The 21,541-nt window shown below is 55.5% G+C and overlaps 2 protein-coding genes and 1 long non-coding RNA gene across 3 annotated transcripts; 1 reads left to right on the top strand and 2 right to left on the bottom strand.

Annotated features, from left to right (window-relative positions):
• Positions 1 to 4,296: 4,296 nt before the first annotated feature.
• Positions 4,297 to 14,070, bottom strand: PSMA5 (proteasome 20S subunit alpha 5). Its single transcript, XM_033080391.2, has 9 exons — positions 13,889 to 14,070; positions 12,864 to 12,930; positions 11,136 to 11,262; positions 9,774 to 9,841; positions 9,103 to 9,210; positions 8,961 to 9,019; positions 8,166 to 8,268; positions 7,108 to 7,194; positions 4,297 to 4,573 (listed from the first exon to the last, which is right to left on the bottom strand). The coding sequence occupies exons 1-9, from the start codon at positions 13,915 to 13,917 to the stop codon at positions 4,496 to 4,498; spliced, it is 726 nt and encodes a 241-aa protein (XP_032936282.1). The 5' UTR covers positions 13,918 to 14,070; the 3' UTR covers positions 4,297 to 4,495.
• An 854-nt stretch (positions 14,071 to 14,924) lies between these two features.
• On the top strand, positions 14,925 to 20,842 carry SYPL2 (synaptophysin like 2). Its single transcript, XM_033080389.1, has 6 exons — positions 14,925 to 14,991; positions 15,587 to 15,658; positions 16,964 to 17,082; positions 17,617 to 17,818; positions 17,901 to 18,092; positions 20,482 to 20,842. Exons 1-6 carry the CDS (start codon positions 14,941 to 14,943, stop codon positions 20,608 to 20,610), a joined length of 765 nt encoding a protein of 254 aa, XP_032936280.1. The 5' UTR covers positions 14,925 to 14,940; the 3' UTR covers positions 20,611 to 20,842.
• On the bottom strand, positions 17,095 to 17,697 carry LOC117007329. The gene is made up of 3 exons (XR_004420115.1): positions 17,624 to 17,697; positions 17,379 to 17,428; positions 17,095 to 17,281 (listed from the first exon to the last, which is right to left on the bottom strand). It is a non-coding gene; the product is annotated as an uncharacterized LOC117007329 (long non-coding RNA).
• Positions 20,843 to 21,541: the final 699 nt, after the last annotated feature.

The raw sequence follows: 21,541 nt of genomic DNA, 5'->3' as shown, positions 1-21,541 counted from the left end.
TGTGCCAGCACAGGTAACTTTCACTGACTGCCCTGTTGCCATTGATAATGTGGATTCAGAAGGCAGTTGAGAGGTAGCCATGCTCCTCTTGCAGCCCTGCACACTCAGCCACAGTGATCTGCAGGTTCATTCTCAACCATCACACCCTTTCACTCTCTCAGATCCAAAATATTCGTGTATTTCTCACACAGTACACTGGGCCACCATTGAGGCCTGCAGCACACTGCTTCAGCCAAAACACAGCAGTGCCTGGTACTTTCCTTCTCAGCTCTAAGAACCATCACATTCTGTCCCTTTTGTGGTCTAAGAAAGTTCCCTTTTGTAGTGTAAAAAAGCTGCCTCTCACACAGATAACTGTGCCAGGATAAGAAGCTCGCTCAGACCTTGCCCCTTACACGTAGAAACTTGTATTTGCACCACAATCAGGTAGCAATCTTCTTTCCTTTGCAACCTGTAAATTACTTTCCCATAACCTGTAAATTATTTTCCCATTGCACACTCCTCAGTTTATGAGCATCACCAGGCACCTCCCAGCCTTGCAGCGACCAAAACCCTTGATACACCTTCACACAGAAAAATGCCAGGACCATCAGGTGTGTGCAGTTTCCAGACTTGGAGAAGGCAGTGAATGCCACTTGAGTGTGGTCTGAGTGCAGTTAGCAATTGTAAAGGGGAAAGTCAGAGAAGGTTTTCTGTGCTGGCACATTTTCCTCTGCAAGCTGCCACTGGAAACTTTTATCTTCAGATTGTGTGAGATTGGATGTGAAGTGATTGCTGAAAACTACAGAGCAGGAAGGTGTTTGGTGTGGTTTCTGAGCTGCAAGGGTGTGCAGGCCAGCTCTGGGATTTTGTTCTTAGTCCATTCTTATGGCTACAGCTCCTGGGCTCAGTGAGAGAGGAAATGTGAGAGCACGTGTGGCTGAGGAGGAAGGTGCATTGCCCCGTGTGAGTTGTGCGTTGTTGAAATGCTGCTACGAGAAAGACACACCCAGCACCTGCTTCTGTTCTGGCACATCTTTGTGCACAGTGTGGGCACTTTGGTCTCTGCAAAATTGGAATTGCATGACCTGAGCCTAGAGCTCAGCAGGGATCAACACTGGGCTGGCATCTCCCAGCTGCCAGTGAACCTCTCACTGTTCTAGCGAGATCTGACAAGATAAGCTGGGTTTAGGACTGACAGACACTCACTTTAAAAGCCACACCAGACTTCCACAAGGCAGAAATGTTCTGCACATTTTCCTGAAAATGTGTGCAATGAGTGAGGACATCACTCCATGGTTACTGCTCAGGGGTTAAGTGAAGGGATCTGTGCACATTATCGTTGTTTTAGTGGCAAGTTACATCCCCTTTAATCAATGCTATTCCTAGTGCCAGCTTTAATACAGGTACCTTGCTACAGTGCACTGTTTGTTACGCTGTGATCTACCTGTAGTTCTTTAGTTTTATCCTGTGCAGTAATTCTGATTAAGATCTTTCATCTGTTATCTTTGTCTATTTAATAAACTATTGATTTTTATAAATCTGATTTGCCATCGTTAGAACTTGCGGATCAACTTAACTGTTGCCAAAATTTGAGATTAGGGCAGGGCTTGTCTGAAGCTTTCACTGTTCTGTGGCGGGGGGCTCATAAAGCCCCCAAACCCAACCTGGTCACCCCCATGAGTCCCCCCAGACTGGAGCAGCTGGACTCGGGGATCCTCGTAGATCCTCCCAGCTCAGGATGTTCAGTGGCTCCAAGTGAACCAGAAGTGCCCGGGCTTTCCACACCTGCTTGGGGGACAACGCTGCCTCTGATTCGCCTTTGTTTATTGATGCTTTTAGGAGAGCGGTGCCAGAGCAGCTCAGAGAAGTCCATCTGTCCGTCTGTCCTGGGGGATGCAGAGGAGATGTCTGTCTGTCTGTCCGTCCCGGGGAATGTAGAAGGATGTCTGTCTGTCGATCCCGGGGGATGCAGACGGGATGTCTGTCCGTCTGTCCATTACAAGGGATGCAGAGGGGATGTCTGTCTATCTGTGTGTCTATCCCTGGGGATTCAGAGAGGAGTATGTCTGTCTGTCCGTTCCGGGGGGGTTGCAAGGAGGGAGGTCTTTCTGTCCGTCCGCTGGATCTGCTCTCCGTGCGCTGGGGAGCCAGGGGGCGGTGATCGATCTATCGATCTATCGATCGCGCTTTCTGTCCGTCTGTCCATCGTCCTATCGGGGGGCGCGTCCCGCCGTCCCGGTCAGGGCGGTGGCGATTGGCTGGAGGAGCTGTCGCTCAGAACGCGGCCACGCCTCCTACCCACAGGCACAGCCTTGCCAGTTCTGATTGGTTGGATCCTCTGTCAATCATCGCCCACCTCCTCCTGTGACTGGCTGGCAGCTCCAGCATCACGCGTGTGAACCCGCCCCCGTCTCTAATCTACCCAGCGACAGCCTCTGATTGGCGGGGAGCGCGGGAGCGATTTTTTGATTGGCCGAAGCCATAGAGAGGCGGGGGCGCGGGGCCCGCCCGGCCCGTTCACAAAGCGCGGGCGGCACCGGGGGGTCCCGGGGGACAGTGCCCGCCTGGCGGGGGAGGGGACAGTGCCCGGCGGGGGAGGGGACAGCGCTGTGGCCTCCCCACACTGGCCCCGCGACTGGACAGGGCACAAGGGGCCGGTTCTGCAAAAGTGCCACCGTGGGAAGCAGCGGGGTTTGTGTTCCTGGGACACCAACAGAGCCACGCGGAGCGGTCCAGCCTGGAGCGACCGCCGGGAGAGCCCTGGGATGATGGACTGGGATAAAGGAGCTCTGGGATGATGGAGTGGGATAAAGGAGCTCTGGGATGATGGACCGGGATAAAGGAGCCCTGGGATGATTGTCTGGGATAAAGGAGCTCTGGGATGATGGACCAGGATAAAGGAGCCCTGGGATGATGGACTGGGATAAAGAAGCTCTGGGATGATGGATTGGGATGATGATCTGGGATAAAGGGCAGCCGTGGGAGGTCCTGGCAGTGTCCCAGTGCTCATTCCCACCCTGCCGTTCAGAATGGGCTGGGTCCCATTCCAGAACCGCCCCAAATGGGTTGTGGGATGAGGAGTGGCACAGCCTGAGCCACAGCCAGGCTGACTCCCCACATCCAGGCTCCAAGGAATGTCTTCCCAAAGGAGAAAAGTCCATTAACAGGCAATTCGATTCCACCTGCAGGGACAGGTGTTGGATCCAGCTCCTGCCAGGGCCTGAGGCAGTGCCTGCTGATCCACTTTGCTCCCTTTAAACGGCTCTGGCAGAGGAGACACAGGAATTTCAGGAGTTTAAAGAATTTCATCTGGGCTATGCTGAAACTGAGGTTATCCAAGGACTGATTTTCCAGACTTTGCTTCCCCTTCCTGAATCCATCTGACAATGGCAAAAGAAGGAAAACCAACAGGACAGGCATTCTTCCTTCTAGAAAAGGCAGAGGCTGGAGGTGGGGGGAGATTTGGCTTTGCCAACTGATTAAACACACTTCTTCAATTCCTGCATTATATTGGGGAAAATGTCCCTATTTCCCAGGATCAGCCCTGTCCCAGCTTATCCAGCTGTTCCACACCAGACAGTGCTGCTTGCTTTGGGGTGATAGCGTAATTTATCCTGAAATTGTCATTTAAAATTGCAACTTATCCTGGTATTTGATTTCCAGGCCTCTGCCCTTCTGAGGGCAGCCCAGAGCCAGCCTCCAAGATTGAGGCAGAGCTGGATTTCCCACAACCATGCTTCTACAGGAAAATACTCTTTTAATCCTAATTTATTCCCTTATTAGACCCATCTTTGATTCCCAGACACTGTTTTGAGGACATAGAGATTTTTGCTGGAGAACAAAAATTTAAAGTGGGATAAGCAGGAATTTTCAGGTGAAAAATAGGGTTAACTGTGAAAACTCAGTGGTGCCTGTAGGATTTTAGTGAGGGGCTGCCCCAGCCCATTACCCCTGTTTCTCCTTGGTGAGCTCTGATCTCTCAGTTTTTCAAGCCCCACCAGAAGGAAACACAAACCCCAAGGCTGATTGTAGATTTCTTTGCAGGGAACGAGACAGAGCTCCAGGGATTTTTTTTAGAGATAAAAAACACTAGAGAAGGAGGGAGGAATGCACTGAACAGATTAAAAACTCTCATTTTTTTAAACAGAAGTGTGGAATGACACCTGGATTTCCCCATGGACAGCACCACGAGAGGGAGACTCACTGCTGCAGCAGACCTGGCAGCACCCTTGGCACAGCTGCTGTCCTGATCCACCCCCAGTTTCAGCTCCAAATCCCTGCCTTCCCACCTTTCCCCCCTGCTGAGGAGCCCAGTGAGAGTAACAAAATGATTTATTTCATTCCCTCCTCCAGCAAAGCTCAGTTCTGTCCAGAAAAGGTAAAAAACCTCTGGAGTTGGCAGGAGCAGCAGGTACAGGTGCTGTGGGGAGGGAAGTCCCAGGAGCTGGGTGAACTGAACCAGTTCCTTTGGTCAGGGCAGGGGTTTGAGCTTTTGGGGGTCTCTCCCTCTTTTTCAAATATCCTTGATGACCTCCTCAAGCTCCTCTTTTGTGTACATGTGGAATTTCATCCCAGGCTCCACCGTGGCAAGCTGGAAGAGAAGGAACAAGGGGTTAAGTGTGGCTGAGGAAAGCAGGGAGCAGCTGTTCCTTCTTCTGATCTGCCAGACCAGCAGGATCATTCCAGCCTGGAACACACTCCATGATTCCCTAAAATAGCTGCCTGCTGCACAAATAGCTTTGAATTGACTCAGTCTCCTCAGAGGAGCAGCACAGGGAATTTTAGTGGGAACAGGCAGGCACTGCTCCCACTTGATGGGGGAAAAGCCCTCAAAACCTCCCAGGAGAGAATTCCTGCCTCTCCAAAGGATTCTTCTCCCCCAGGAACCCCAGAGATAAATGCTGGCCTGTCTGGGAGCTGAGGGGACTCAGGGTTGGCACAGGGAAACTGAGGCAGAGATCCCTAAGGAAAACAAGGACAACACAGTGTCAGGGCATCCAGCCAAAACATTCCAGAGGCAGCACCAAGGATGAGGGATACTTGAATGAAAAGCCTGGGAGAGAAATGTGAGCACAAATATTCACACCTGGCTCAGAGAAGGGAGCCCAAAACAGGGACAGCTGTGCCAGTGGAAATGCCAAGGCTGCAGAGAGAGTTGGGATGCCCTGGAATGAGCTGAGGTATCCCATAACAGGCTGGGATGGGGGCAGGACAAGGCTGGGATGCTCCTGAACACACAGGCATTGAGCATGTGGTTTGACTCTCCAGGGATCAAAATCTATGGATGCAACCAGTTCAGCTGAAGGAAAGTTCTGGAGCATCCCAGCAGATCCCAGAGCTCTTCTGAGGTGATTTCTCACAAACCCCCCTCCTTCATCAGCACAAGGGGAAGGAGCTGATCCAGGGCAGGGAGGTACCACGAGGTGTTTTTCCAAGTGGAAACATCCCAACACTCAGCCTGAGAGCTCCTGCCAGCCCAGGTTTCACCCAGAACTCTCAGACAAGGCAGAGACACTTGGAGATGCCTCTTTAGGCCCCTCAAATCATGGAGTGGTTTGGGTTGGAAGGGACCTTAAAGCTCATCCAGCACCATTGGCAGGGGCACCTTCCGCTGTTCCAGGTTGCTCCAGCCTGGCCTTGGACACTGCCAGGGATGGGGCAGCCACAGCTGCTCTGGGCCCCAAACCACCTGTGCAGGGACTGGATTGACCCTGGGCCAAATCAAACTCAACAAGACCCAGATTTAGGCACCAAAACCAGCTCTAAATACTGAAAAAAGTCTTTATGAACACCCCAAACCAACAGAGACACCAATGCCTTTGCTTTTCCACACCTCCACAAATCTGTCCCTCACCCTCTCCCTACCAAAGCTTCACTCCACCTCTCCCTGACAGGCTTCACAGGGAAGTCATTAATCTAAAATGATGAAATCCTTTCAGGCTCCTGACCTTTGCTATCAATGGATTTAACTCTTCCACAACCACACTTTCCCTCTTCTCTTTGTTCCTAGATGGAAAATGCCACAGCAGCGTGGCTGGAGCCAAGAAATGGGAGAGGCACACACTTCTAGGAAGCAAAGAGCTCTTCAGGTGGCAGATTTTCAGTCAGGGGTGACTTGAGTCAATAGAAACCTTTTAATCCTCAGCACATTCCTGCTGTCCTTTCCCCCAGCACGATTCCACCCCACCCCAGGGCCGTGCCAAGCACAGTTAAGCCCTGTTAAACAGGGACATGACATCAGGATACTGTACACATTCCTTCTGCCTGCACTGTACCAGGGAAAAATGTATAGCTAAGGGCTGGAAGAGCACCTGGGAAGGAGATCCCAGCTGCATGGCATGATTTTGGGACAGAGTGTCCAAGTTTTCATGTGCTGTTGGCCTTCCCTTCTAAAGGAAGTTGGTTAATCCCACCAGGAATGGTCCCCCCACAGCAACATTTAATACAAAAATGGGGTGAGTACCTAGAGGCTGTTTGGGAAAAGGTTTCCCAGCACTCAGAGGGAAGGAATGGGAGGAGAGAGCAGCTCAGGAGCTGGAATGCCACACTTTGGAAAGGTCTGGTGTCTCATAACCCACCAGAAATAGAAGCAAACTCTATCCAGCAGCCTGACTCCTCATCTCCCAGTTACCCCACCCAGCCCAGAGGGTTTATACCCTTCCCACCCAAAAGGGAGCCTAAGGTCTGGGGGGCCCAGCATCCCCAGGTCTGTGGGCACTGCCTGCCCCCAGGGTTCCAGGGGCACAGCCATTCCTGGAGGATCCTTGTTGCTCCCACTGTCCAAGGAATTTTTGGCACTGCCCCAGGACTAATATAGCAGCCCAGGAGCTGGGTAATTTTCATTCCTTCTAATATTACAAGCAGCAAGGCAAAAAAGAATGGCTAGATCAGGGGAAGAACAAGCAGTCTGGGTGATATGTTGGGTGATATGTCCCTTCTGCTCATCATGGATTAGCCATGAAAACAGACCAGGCTCTACCTCTGGAAGGGAAAAGCTTCAACTTTTCCAAAATGCCCCACAGGATATGATGAAAATGGCAGGAACATCTGCAGCAGTTGGCTCAGGAAGCCCTGAGCTGCTCCATTCCTTGCTCCAGGGGCAATCCTGACTCCAGGAGGACTCACCTCGATGTTGGTGGCATTTAATTTCTCCTCCATGACTTGTTTCAGGATGACCAGGGAAGATTTGATGGCTTCCTTTAGCGTCATGGACTGCAAAACAAATGGCTCAAACATGGATTACATGCTGCAGGCTCAGGACAGGCCCCTCTCCCTCCCCTCTCCCAAATCCCTTGAGCCAGGGCAGCCAGAGGAGCAGCTTAAGGGATCTGCAGCATCCCTGGGAGACTGCAGCAGGCAGGGCAGGCATATCCACAGGGACAGTGAAACCCTGCCTTTCTGAGATTTAAAAATGGCTCATTCAGGCACATAAATCTGATGGGATTGGGACAGGAGGGGCTGTTCCTCTTTAACAATTTCCTCCCAAAAAGCCACATTCCCTCTAGGCAGAAGCCTCTATGCTGCATTTAATCTGATAAATCCCATGCATCCCTAGAGCCAGAGGGATGTGCAGAACAGCTGTGCTTCACTAACTTTGCACTTGAACAAGGGTTGACAATCCAGCGAGTCCAGAATTTGGGTAATTTGGAGAATTCTGGTGAACAAATGAGTCTTCCCAGCCACCATCACTATTTGTGCTTTTCATTAGGATTTGGTTTCTCACCACCTAAAACAGGCAATTCCCACCTCATGAGGGAAAAAAAATTCCTGTTTAATATCAAACATGACCAGAACTTCCAGCACAAAAGCTGTTCCCTTCCCTGGTGAGGTGAAGGTGCTGGTGTGAGCTCAGGATGCTTCCAGCTGTATCCACACAGAGCCCAATGCTGACAGCAGCACTCAGAGCTCAGTTTTTATTTATAGAGAACTTCCTGACATGGCCTTAATTATCTCCCAGGCAGAGAGCAGCCTCTCAGAGAGCAGCTGCTGGGAGCAGCCCTACTCACAGAGCACCTACTCACAGCATCCACTGCTGAGGAGTGATCCTGCCCTGAGCAGCTCAGGCACCTCCTCTCCAGCCCAGTCCTAAATCCTCACTGGGGAGGGAATTAGGGGATCCTAGTAGGTGGTGAAGTACCCCAGAACCATGAGATATGAGCCCCAATCCCAAATCCAGCCCTTACCTTGTGGTAAACCTCTTGCAGAGAGCTCTGGGCTCCCTCCGAGGCGGAGCCGATGGCTCTGGCATCGCACTGCACGAACGTTCCTGAGGGATCCATGTGGAACCTGCAGGGACAGGGAGTGACTACCTGCACCCCATCTCACCCTGGGGTACCCCAAGGACTCTCTCACCAGCCCCCCAAGAGCTCCCTGTACAGCTGGAGCTGGGATTCATCCCCAAGAGCTCCCAGGCTGGCAGCTTACACACCCTGACACTGCCCTCTTTCCTCAGAGAACCATTTTCTTTTGGATTTCCCATCTTATCCTAATTTTTTTTTTAATAAATTCAGCAAGTTTTCCCTGCTGGAAGGCAGACCTGACTAGTCTGGCTCTGCCAAGCCTTTCCCACCTCCAGTGGAGCCATTTGGAGCCATGAGTTCAGGTTACAGCTGCTCCAACACCTCCCCAAAGAATGTCACATGGATTATGTTACTGGTGGCTCTGCTGGTCCTTTAGGGAAAGGTAAGAATACACTCAAGACAAGGAGAGTTTTAACACTTCCCTCCTCCCCAGGAAACCACATTTTTAATTTAAAAAAAGCAAGGCTTTGGGGAAGATAAGATGTTTTTTCCAATGCCAAACAGGCAGATGGGGCTCTGGAAAGGGTTTAACAGGATTAACAAACATATCAGGGACATAATGGGATAAACCCGGAGGGTTTGGCTTAAGGAAAATCCCAGAATCGAGTGGTTAAAGCAGCCTGGGAATTTTGCAGTGGAGGTTTGGTCTTCTCCCTGGATTAAGAGAGCAGAACTCACAGCTGGGGTCCCTTCTCATCCACTCCTCCGAAGAGCAGAGCGACACCAAACGGGCGGGACTGCGGGAGAAAGAGGGGATGGCTCAGACAAGGGCAAGGAAAGGGGAGTTCCCCAGCACCCCCCAATCCCCCCCAGGTCCCACCATGGCTCCTGGATCAGCATCTTCCTCCCCAAACTGCAGGGCCAGGTTAGACACAGCCTGTGTCACACTCTCCACCGTCATGGTCTCGTTGTAGGTGAACCAGTGATTCTGCAATAAAATCCAAATCAAGATTCCCATTATCCCCATGTTCCCAAAACATGACTGCCCTGCATGGCTGAGGTGGGGTGAGACCTGTGTGGACACAAGGATAACTTCCCTATGGAACTCAGGGCACAGCCAGGTCTCCCATGGAAACACCAGGAGAGTAGGATGTACAAAAATCCACAGAAAACTTCTGGGATGCCAATTGGGAAATGCAAGGCTGAAGGGCTTTATCCCAATATCTGTTTTGGAAATAATGTGTTATCCAGCTCTCCAAAGGGTGGCAAAGTGCTGATTTGCAGGAGAACATCCCAGGAAAATACTTTGCTGCAGCACACATTCTTACCTGGGACCTCAAAGCACCTGAAGCACCCAGGAAATTTAAGAGGACAAAAAGAAAACTAAAACATCCAGTATTGTACCAGAACAGTGAGACATCCCCTGAGCTCCCAACAAGCCTCCAGCTTCCCAGCAGCTTCTCTTATGGAATGATCTTCCCTTTCCCAGGACTTTCAAGGAGTTCTTGGGATTTGTGCTGCTAATTTAAGAACAGAGATGTCAGACCTTACCTGAGTCTCCACTCTGGCCTTGTCAATTAAAGTCTTTGCATCAGCTATTAGGCCACTCATGGCACACCCTGGAAGGGAAAGGGGAAACAGGAGTCATTCCACCCAGTATTTGGGATGTTTTCCCCCAGACTGCCCAAAGCCCATGTAAAACACAAAGGGCTGCAGGGAGAAGCTGTTCCCTGAGTGGGAAGGTGGGGAACAGATTTGTGCCACTGTGCTGGGCACTGGCAAAGCCACACCTGGAATCACAGGCTCAGTTTTGGACTTCTCACAGGAAGGACAATGAGGGGCTGGAGTGTGTCCAGAGAAGGGAATGGAGCTGGGGAAGGGTCTGGAGCACCAGGAATGGCTGAGGGAGCTGGGAAAGGGGCTCAGCCTGGAGAAAAGGAGGCTCAGGGGAGACCTTGTGGCTCTGCACAACTCCCTGATAGCTGAGGGGGCAGCTGAGGGGGTCAGACTCTGCTCCCAGGGACAGGACAAGAGGAAACAGCCTCAAGCTGTGCCAGGGAAGGTTCAGGTCAGGTATTAGGTAAAGTTTTTTCATGGAAAGCATGGTCAGGCACTGGCACAGGCTGCCCTTGTGAACAGTGGACTCCCCATCCCTGGAAGGGTTCAAAATTGTGGATGTGGCACTGTGGGACATGGATTAGCAGTGGCCTTGGTATAGTTGGACTCAATCTTGGAGGGCACTGCCAGCCTCAAGGATTCTGTGGCATTGAAACAGATTTGCTCCAGAACAACCTGCTGGGAAGGGGCCCTGGCTGCCCCACAGCCAGCAGCTGCAGCAGAAGCCCCCAGCACAGATTCCATTCTGGGAAGAGGGGGCTGTATCACAAGCTCCTGGGAGGAGGAAATTGGACTCTTGGAGCTCTTCCCATACCCATGGAGCAGCAACATGGGAATTTTGGAGGTTTCCTGCCTTTCAGGGTGACATATTTGGTCATGAACCCATTCTGGGCCACTCAGGGCACAGATAGCTCCAGGGTGACATCAGTGATCCTGGAGAAACTGGCCCAGTCAAGCCCACCATAATTCCCTGCCCGAGCTAAATTTGGGATGAGCTTTCATGAGGGAGGTCACTGAGGCAGGGGGCAGTGCTGCAGCTGCCTCTTTCTGCTTCCTGGAGCTCCATTCTGCTTGCTTGGAGCCTGGAAACCAGTGAGCAGGAGCTGGTGTGCACTGGGAGGGATGAGCATTCCTTCTCCAGGCAGAACTGCCTGCAGGGAGGGCTCATCCCAAACACAACTTCCCAAATCATATCATAAATATATAAATACAATATCATATTCTCTTATCATAAATAATTCACAGTTTTAGAGGTGCTCCCAGAGGGACCCCCAGGGCTGAATCCCTCTTCCTTACCAATGTGGGAGTCGATCTCCACAATCTTCTCAATGCTGCTGGGCTCCATGAGGGGAGATGTGATCCTCTTCTCCACAGCCAGGCAAACTCCCTCTGAGGTCTGGATCCCAATGGCTGTGGAGCCCAGCTGCAAAACACCAACACAGGCTCCAGCTCACACAAACATCAGTGTTAATTCTGACTCACTGGCAGGTGTGTTGATTTGGATTCAGTTGTGTCACCCATGCACAAACCCACTCTGGCTTTGCACGGTGGATTTTAAAGCTTATTTCCTGAAGCAGGAAATGGGGAAGGTGAAATCCATGTGATTCCCATGAGAACCCAGTGGGGCTGCTGCACATCCCTCATCTTTCAAGCAGTTTGTAGAGTCTGGTGAGTGTAAAAGGCCCTGAGAATTCTCCTCTGCCAGAGGGGAAAAAGTTTGAAAGGTGAGAGAATTTCCCACATCAGTACAGATCCCCAGAGCTGCAGCTCTGGCTTGGGGGGGGTTCTCCCCAGAGTCCCAGGCAGCAAGTTCCACCCCAGGACTGTGGGACACCTCAGTGTCACCAGGGCCACATCTTAGGGGCTCCTGGCAGCCCTTGTCTGGATCCTGCTGTGATCCCACCTTGATCCCATCAGGCCCTGCCTGGATCCCAACTCACTCACACCAACTCTCACCTGGATTCTACCTTGATCCCACAAATCCCTGCCTTGAGATCAACAGCCCCCACTTTGTTCCTACCTTGGTCACAGCAGCATTGTGCATTGATCCCACTTTCATCCCTCCATGATCTTACCAATGCTTTACTGCAGCTTATCAGCCCCCAGTCTGGATCCCACCAGCCTTTACCTCAATCCTATTTAATCCCACCAGCTCCCCCACTGGTGCTATCTAAACCCCACCTTAATCCCACCAACAATTACCTTCATCCCACTTTGCTCCCAGCACTTGCAGCGTTTCCACACCACAGAATTTCCTGGCAGAACTGTCTCAGCTGTAGAGTGGAATGCTCACTCCCAACATCCACTTCAACACATGGGGTTTAATTTTAACCCCAAGATTCCCTGCAAAGCTGCACCTACAGCCACAGCTACGGCAGGAGAGCTATTCTAACTTCTGGAGCCAGCATGGTCACCAACATCTTCCTGGGAGTTTCAATTCCCAAGCCCTTGATAATTTTATTGCTTTTTCTGTTACATTGTTCCTTTATTCCTCCTTTAGTGCTCCAAGGAGCTAAGGCAACACAGGGAACATGAGGCCAGGACCCTTCTCCCCAATACAAACACCTCAGAGCTTTTTCCCTTCATCACTTGACCTGTTTCTTCCAGATTTAAACTTACTACCAATCAACACCCACATTCTATCAATATAATAAACAGGAATATTTATCAATTAAGGATATTTAATCCTCAAAGGCCATTTGGCCCTGCAAAGGTGGGTTTGCCTGTAACAACCTTCACATTTAAACCCACCCAATCTAGTGTTTTAGGTTTGATTTGGGGATAAACAGCTTTGGGTTGCATTTTGGTTGGGGATAAATCACTTGGTAGGACAGGGGAAGGAACATTCTGCTGAAGTATGGGGAAAGTTGATGGGTTTTGATTCTTAAAAAGAACCATAAAATAGCAGAGCTGTGGGATGTTTGGCTGGAGGAGACAGACACAGCCTGGATTAGTCCTGAACAATCCATACCTGGGGTTTGAAGGAGCCCCAGATGTCACAGTTTGGAAACTTTTAAAAAGTACCTTTATGGCCTCGATGGCATATTCCACCTGGAAGAGCCTCCCCTCTGGAGAGAATGTGTTCACACCCCTGCAAGGACAACACAGACAGAGTGAGAAGGGCAGGAAAGCAATGGAGTGCAAGTCCTTGCTCAGGGGTGAAGGTGGGGCAGCAGGGACGTGTCCCCTTCAGCACAGGACATCCCCAGGGTCTGGATTTGGGATGTTCATGGACAGGAACACAAGGAAAGTCGGCAGGTCAGGGTGGGATGCCCCAGCACGCTGTGGGTGCTGGAAGCCTTTGGAATCCAAAGGGCCCACCAGGAGCCACAGAAGTATTGTTTTACCATGGAATCCTTGAGGTTGAAAAAGTCCTTTGAGAACACAGAGTCCAACCTTTCCCCCAGCACTGCCAAGGCCACCGTTAACCCCTGTCCCCAAGAGCCACATCCACGTGTTTTTTTGAGCCCTTCCTGGAATGAAGACTCCACCACAGCCTTAGGCAGCCAGAGCCAGGACTGGATAGCCCTTTCCATGAAAAAAATTCCCAGTATCCAAACTAAACATCTGTGGCCCAACTTGAGATTGTTCCCTCTCCTCCTGGAGGGCAGCAGAGCCCGACCCTCCCCCGCAGCTGTCCCCTCCTGTCAGGGAGTTGTGCAGAGCCACAAGGCCCCTCTTGAGCCTCCTTTCCTCTGGGCTGAGCTCCTTTCCCAGTTCCCTCAGCCGGCCCTGGTGATCCAGACCCAACCTCCCGCAGCTCCGTTGCTTCCCACTGGACACGCTCCCTTCCCTGGACACGCCATCCCATCCCAACCCATCTCACCCCATCCCCACACACCATCCAGGAGCTCCCCCCGCCCTCGGCTCCGTCCCATCCTGGCAGCCCCCGGTCCCGTGGCAGGGCCTAGCAGCGCTGCGAGCTCCTGGCAGCTCCCGGTGCGATCCCGGTGCGATCCCAGTGCGGGAGGCGCCGGTCAGGGCGCCCTGGACCGGTCGGGGCGCGCCGGGCGCAGGCCCGTGACTCAGCCGCGGCCGCGGGCACTCACCGGTCGTACTCGGAGCGTGTGAGGAACATGGCGACGGCGGGGCCGCGTGGTTCTGGGGGATCCCGGGGACTCTGGAGGTGCCGGGGGGACTCAGGGGTTCCAGGGGCACCGGGAGCGCTGCGGCCTCACCGGGGGCTGCAACACCGCTTCCGGCCCCGAGCAGCACTTCCGCCCGCGCCGCCCGCCCATTGGACAGCGGCCCTGCGCTCCGGCCAATGGGAGCGCGGGGAGGGCGGGATCAGCGCGGAGGAGAGGGGCGGGGATTGGCGGGAGGGGGGGTGGGCGGGGGCAAGGATTTGGGCGGGGCCAACGCGAGCGGAGTGTGCGGGATCATGGGGGCGTGGTCATGGAGCCGGCGACGGGGTGAGGGCGTGGTCTGGGCGGTGGGGCGGGGTCAGAGTGGGCGTGGCTTGGATATGATGGGTGTGTTCATTGTGGGGCGGGGCCAGAGCAGCAGGGGGCGGGGCCTGAGAGCGGGCACGGCGCGGTGTCGGGAGGGGTTCCCGGGAGTGGGGACTCGGGAAGGGGGTACCGGGAAAGGGGTACCGGGAAGGGGGGTCGGAGAGGCGATACCAGGGATGGGATACCGAGAAGGGGGAACCGGAAGGCGGTGTCGGGAAGGAGCTCCGGGACGGGGTGCGGGGAAGAGAATACCGGGAGGAGATACCGGGAGGGAGTGTAAGCCCCTGGACCCCCGGGGCCATACCGGCACCCCAACGCCGAGTACACGGTGCGCTGCCGTCACCCTCCTTGCCGGCCCCGTTAGCCGCCCCCGACTAACAGCCCCCGACTGAGAGCGCTCCGGCGCTACCGGGGGATCGGAGGGCACCCCCCCGCCCCGGGGGGCGCTGCGCATCCCGCGCTGGCCGGAGGGCCTAGGGGCGGACCGGGGCGAGGGGCTGTCCCGGGGGACCCGGGGCCGGCCCAGGGGCGCTGCCGGGGGCGGGGCGGTGCTGTCTGCCCCGGGGGCCGTGGGGTGCCTGGTGGCGGCTCCGCCAGCGGAGCCGTCCCAGCGGGCGGCGGAGGCAGCACCGACCGCCCCCGGCCCGGCCATGTCGGAGCCCGGCGCCCCCGCGGCCGGTGATAAAGCGTCCCGGCTCCAGGTAGGGCTCCGGTGCGTCCCCCCTCCGGTGACCGCGGCACGCTCCCGGTGCAGCCCCTTGGAGTCCCGGCACTGTTGCCCGAGGAGACCCTCGGTGTCCGCTCGGTGTGCCGGTGCCGATCCCCCGATGGACGAGTCCATCGTGTTCCAGTGCCGACCTCCGGAGAATCCCACAGTGTCCTGTTGCAGCCGCCCGGTGCGACCTCCGGTGCAGCCTCCGCTGTTCTGCTGCCGTGGCCGATGCCATTCCCCGGTCCCCCAGGGCAGCCCTCTGCCCGGGGCAATCCCGTTGTAGCCCCCCCGTTTCCCCGGGGGAGCCTCCCGGTCCCCCGGTGCGGCCCCTCCGGTTCTCGGGGGCAGTTCCCCCGGTTTCCCGGAGCAGACCTCTCCCCACCGAGATAACCCCCAGTCCGGAGCAGGCCCCTTTGCAGCCCCCTCATCCCCCAGCCGGAGCAATCCCGTTGTGGCAAGCCGGGGTAGCTCACGGTGCAGCCCCCCGATCCCCCGGTGCAGCCCCCTCGGTTCCCCGGAGTGGACCCCGGGCAAGTCCCGGTGCTGTCCCGGTGCTCCCTGCCTCCCACCACTCTCTCCTGCAGGACCGTGTCCTCCGTGGGCTGCGCTGGGGCCGTCTCCAGGAGCCCCTGGGCTTCATCAAGTTGCTGGAATGGGTGAGTGACCCCCGGTGTGTCCCCCTATCCCGGGCCTGATCCCAGAGCCCTGTCCCAGCCCCTTCCCCCGCACTGCTGGGTGCTGCTCCCCAAGGACCTGGTATCCCCAGATTTGGGGTGTTCCATTGCTTTCCTGAAGCCTCCCCAGAAGGAAGGAATCCCAGCACGCCCCCTGCCCTTCCAGAGCTTCCTGCACCCCATCAGCAGCCGGAGTGGAGGTCTCATTTTGGGGGTCCGGGGGAGCAGGGCCACATGGACGCCTGAGTTCAGGCCACAAGCCCCTCCTGGCCCTCCCCGGTGACCTTGAGCAGGTGGCTCTGTCCAGCCGTGCCAAAGGGGACAGTGACATCGGGGTGTCAGGTCCCCACCATTCCCACAGGCTCAGGGGGCACAGGGTGGGTGGGTGGGAGAGGGATTGAGGGTCAGTGAGCCCCGGGAAGGGGGACCCTGGGGACGGGGGGGAGCCAAGCGCCCGCAGCTCTGTCCTGTCCTGGCCATGCCATGAATGGCTCCCTGTGAGATTGGATTTCAGGGTGGCATTTCTGCAGCTCGGCCTTGCCAGGGCTGGGGGGCTCCCAGGGGAAACTGAGGTACAGGGAGGACTCAACACTCTCTGAGCATCTCCCACCAGGAGGAGCCAGATTGAGGGGCTTCCCCCCAATTCCTCAGCTCTTTGGTTTGCATAATCCCACCCTTGGAGGCTCTGGGCTCCCCCTGCCATTGAGGCTGCCATATGGGATCACACTCCACGTGCAAAGACAGCCAAGAAACAAAAACGAGGAGAAAATCCCTGGAGGATCCACCAGTGCCACACATGGGGCTGCCCATCCCTGCTGCGTCAGGCCTGGCAGCTTAGATTCCCCATTTCACTCAGGAAGCTGGGAGCTGAGCCAGGAGGAGTTGTGGGAAAACACTTTGAGAGTGGTGTTTTCCCGGAACCCTCACCCAAGAGACGAGGGCAGTGTGGCTCCAACGGCAAGGGAGGGCAATGCTGGCACCTGGCAAGGACACAACTCTGGAGCATCTACCATGGGGATGCTCCCAGCTGTCTGGAAACACACTCTGGCACCCAGTACCCTGCCCAAAATTAAGAGGGGGTCGGGATGGGTTTGGCCTTGATGTCCCACCCCCCAAATATGACCCTCATCCTCAAATCCCAGCATTGGAGAGCAGCACCTGAGGCCAACAGCTGGAGGGTGACAGCTTGCCCATTACTCAGTGCCAGGGAATACAACCCACCCCCCAAGGATGAAAGGGGTCCCCCCAGCGCCTCAACCCCCCCAGACCCACTGTCCTGTCCTGCAGCTCTTTGCCATCTTCGCCTTCGGCTCCTGCGGCTCCTTCAGCGGCGAGACAGGAGCTACAGTGAGCTGTAACAGCGAAAGGATGACAGCCATCAGCATCCAGTTCGGGTACCCCTTCAGGTGAGGGGGTGCTGAGCCCAGACAAGCTGGGGGTGCTGGGTTGGGGTTAAACTCCCTGCCTGCTGGCAGGGACTACAGCCTGGTCTCTGCAGTGCCGTGCTCAGCTGGGGACCATCCACAGCTTGACAGTATGGGACATCCCCTGGCTTCAGTTCCTGACAGCATCCAGGGGGATTCTTGTTAATCACGGAAGACCTGGCTGGGGAAGGAGGGGAATTCTCGGTACTCAGGAAAGACCACGAGAATCCTGTTTTATCTGGGAAGGCAATGATGCTGTTGAGCCAGATGAGACTCACATTTCTAGCCCCTTTCCTCTGCCACCAGCCCCATGCCAGGGCACTAGACCCTGGAAAAGAATCCAGGTTATGTCAGTGGACCTGTGCCCTCCATCCCAGGGGACCACCCCAGCCTGGTTATTCTAGCCATCCCTGTCATCATCTCCATTCCCAGGGGACCAACCCAGTGTGATTATACCACCTACCCTTCCCATCCTCTGCATTCCCAGCCCCTGACACCCCTCTCCCTCTATCCCAGGTTATACCAGACTTCCTATGCCATGCCGATTTGTGGGGATGAATCAGAAGCCCGCATCCTGCACCTCGTTGGTGATTTCTCCGCTCCCGCCGAGTTTTTCGTGACCCTAGGGGTCTTCTCCTTCCTCTACTCCATGGCGGCTCTGGTGCTCTACCTCCGCTTCCATTCCCTGTACACCGAAAACACGAAGCTCCCCTTCACAGTAAGACAGGCTCATGCCTCGGGACGCGTGATTCCAGTGCCATGCCAGGGTGGCAGCTGATCCCGGTCTCTCATCCTGGCAGGATTTCTGCGTCACCGTCTGCTTTGCCTTCTTCTGGCTGGTGGCAGCGGCGGCGTGGGGCAAGGGGCTGAGCGACGTGAAGGCAGCCACGCGTCCCTCCACCCTCATCGCCGGCATGGGGGTCTGCCAGGACAAAGACGTGGTCTGCAGCGCCGGCACCACACCGGCCATGGGGCTGGCCAACATCTCAGTGGTGAGGGCCACGTGGGCACACACACAGGCACACACATGGGCACACACACGGGCACACACACACGGGCACACACACACAGAGGCACACACACACACACACGGGCACACACACACACGGGCACACACACACACACAGACACACACACACACAGGCACACACACGGGCACACACACGGGCACACACACAGGCACACACACGGGCACACACACATGGACACACACACAGGCACACAGGCACACACACACAGGCACACACACACGGGCACACAGGCACACACACACGGGCACACAGGCACACACACACGGGCACACACACACACACACGGGCGCACACACACAGGCACACACACACGGGCACACAGGCACACACACACGGGCACACACACACACACACGGGCACACACACACAGGCACACACACACGGGCACACAGGCACACACACACGGGCACACACACACACACACGGGCACACACACACAGGCACACACACACGGGCACACAGGCACACACACACGGGCACACACACACACACGGGCACACACACAGGCACACACACATGGACACACACACAGGCACACAGGCACACACACACAGGCACACACACACAGGCACACACACACGGGCACACAGGCACACACACACGGGCACACACACACACACACGGGCACACACACACGGGCACACAGGCACACACACACGGGCACACACACACACACACGGGCACACACACACAGGCACACACACACACACACACACACACACAGGCACACACACACGGGCACACACACACACACATGGGCACACACACACACACACACACGGGCACACACACACAGGCACACACACACGGGCACACAGGCACACACACACGGGCACACACACACACACACGGGCACACACACAGGCACACACACGGGCACATACATACACACAGGCACACACACGGGCACACACGGGCGCACACACACACACGGGCACACACACACACACACACACACACACACAGGCACACACAGGCACACACACAGGCACACACACACACGGACACACACACGGGCACACACACAGGCACACACACACAGGTACACACAGGCACACACATGGGCACACATGGCCAAATGCCAGTTGATTGGGAGCACAGTAACAGCAGTGCACACACATGTTCACAGGACAGCACACGTGGATGTGTGAGCACACAGTGCACAGTTGTACACTCACACACCCATGCCCTTGTGTGTGCACACATGTGCCAGATTCCTGAGCTCAGCCAGGAGAGGGCAGTGGGAATGATGAAAATACAGGCACACTCATGGAAATGTGGCTGAAAACATTCCACAGCCACATGCCTTGGTCCCACAGGATGTGGGATGCACCCTGCACCACCCAGCCATCAGGGACTCCCAGGATGGGGTGGGTGGTGGTGACGCAGTCCCTGGCATTGGGATGTGTGGGGTGCACGATGTATGTGGGGGCATAGGGTATGTGGGGTGCATGAGTCATATGGGGCTCATGGGGTGCATGAGGTGCATCTGGCATGATTTGGGTTGTGTGGTGTACAGGAGGTGCATGAGGCACATGGGATATACAGGGTCCATGGGGTGCACAGGTTGCATGGCACCACAGGTTTTGGGGCACATGGGGCATATGGGGAGTGTGGGGTGTGTGGTGGCACAGGACACACATGATAATACAGAGTACAGGGATTGTACAGGGTATAGGGAATGTATGGGGTGCTTGGAGCTCATGGGGTGCATAAGGCACACACAACATACAGGGTACATGGGCTGTAGGGAATGTATGGGGTGTATGGGGTGCATAGGGCACACAAAATGTACGGGGTACATGGGCTGTAGGGAATGTATGGGGTGCAGAGGGCACACACAATGTATAGGGTACATGGGCTGTAGGGAATGTATGGGTTTCAGAGGGCACACACAATGTATAGGGTACATGGGGTGTAAGGAATGTATGGGGTGTATGGGGTGCATAGGGCACACACAACATACAGAGTACATGGGGTGTAGGGAATGTATGGGGTGTATGGGGTGCATAGGGCACGCATAACGTACAGAGTACATGGACTGTAGGGAATGTATGGGGTGTATGGGGTGCATAGGGCACACACAATGTATAGGGTACATGGGCTGTAGGGAATGTATGGGGTTCAGAGGGCACACACAATGTATAGGGTACATGGACTGTAAGGAATGTATGGGGTGCATAGGGCACACACAATGTATAGGGTACATGGACTGTGGGGAATGTATGAGGTGCTTGAAGCTCATGGGATGCACGGGGTGTGTAGGGTGCTGGTGCTACGCTCCCACAGGGATGCCCGGTGGGACCATCTCCTTTCTTCTCTGTCCTTTCTCCCCTTTCCTCTCCTCCAGCTCTTCGGGTTCCTCAACTTCCTGCTGTGGGCCGGGAACTGCTGGTTCGTGCTGCGGGAGACGCCGTGGCTGCGGCAGCCCGAGCCCCGCGACAGCGCGGCCGAGCAAGGCGCCATCGACAAGCAGTAGCCCCCGGGACCCGACCCAGCCCGGGGATCCCGCCCGGCCCCCGGGACCTCGCGCCGGCCGCCAGCCCGGGGACCGGGTGTCGCTGTCCCCGGGCTTGGAGCCGCCGGGGGTTCGGATGCTGAAGGGGGACACGGAACCCCGGGGGTCCCGCTTGTTGTCGGGGGCTCTTTGTGTCACCCCGAGGGGTCCGTGTCTGTATGGGGTGCATAAAGTCCTGGGTACCAGCTCTGGACTGGGGCTCCTGGTGTCTGTGGAGGTGCGGGGGTGCGCTCAGCCCTGGGTGAGGCACACATGCCCCTGGGCATCCTGGGTCCCTATAGGGATAAACGGGTCCCCATCTCTGCTATAGGGTTAACTGTGGACCTCAGATCAGTAGTGGGCTAATGAAGAGCACCAGACAGGTAAAGGGGACCCCAGATCAGTAAAAGGACAATCAGGAACCCCAGTCCAGTACTGGGATAATATTGAGAGCACCACTCCAGTATAAGGGATCACCTGGGACCCCAAACTGATATGGGAATAATGGCAGAGAGTCCAAGCTCCATAGAGGGATAATAGGAAACCCCAGGCCAGTAGAAGGATATGGGGGGATGCTAAGCTGGTGTAGGCATAACGAGGGTCCCCAGCCCCGTACAGGAATAACCTGGAACCTCAGCCGTGTATGGCAATACCCTGGGCTCAGAGCCCAGTATAGAAATAACTGTACCAGACCCCAGCCTGTTATGGGAATAACTGGGGTTCTGGGTGCGGTGTGGGGATAACAGAGAACCCCAACCGAGTATACCGAGTATAGGGATACCGAGTGCCCCATACCTGCTGTAGGGATAACGGGTTCCCCCATCCCCGCACAGGAATAACAGGAGACCCCAGCCTGGAACAGGCATCACTTGTGACCCCCAGGCCAGTGTGAGATCCCGGCTGCCCCGTGCCG

Source organism: Catharus ustulatus, chromosome 25 (assembly GCF_009819885.2).
Source record: "Catharus ustulatus isolate bCatUst1 chromosome 25, bCatUst1.pri.v2, whole genome shotgun sequence".
Taxonomy (NCBI): domain Eukaryota; kingdom Metazoa; phylum Chordata; class Aves; order Passeriformes; family Turdidae; genus Catharus; species Catharus ustulatus.
Note: the sequence above shows the minus strand (reverse complement) of the source record. Positions and strands in the feature narration are given on the sequence as shown.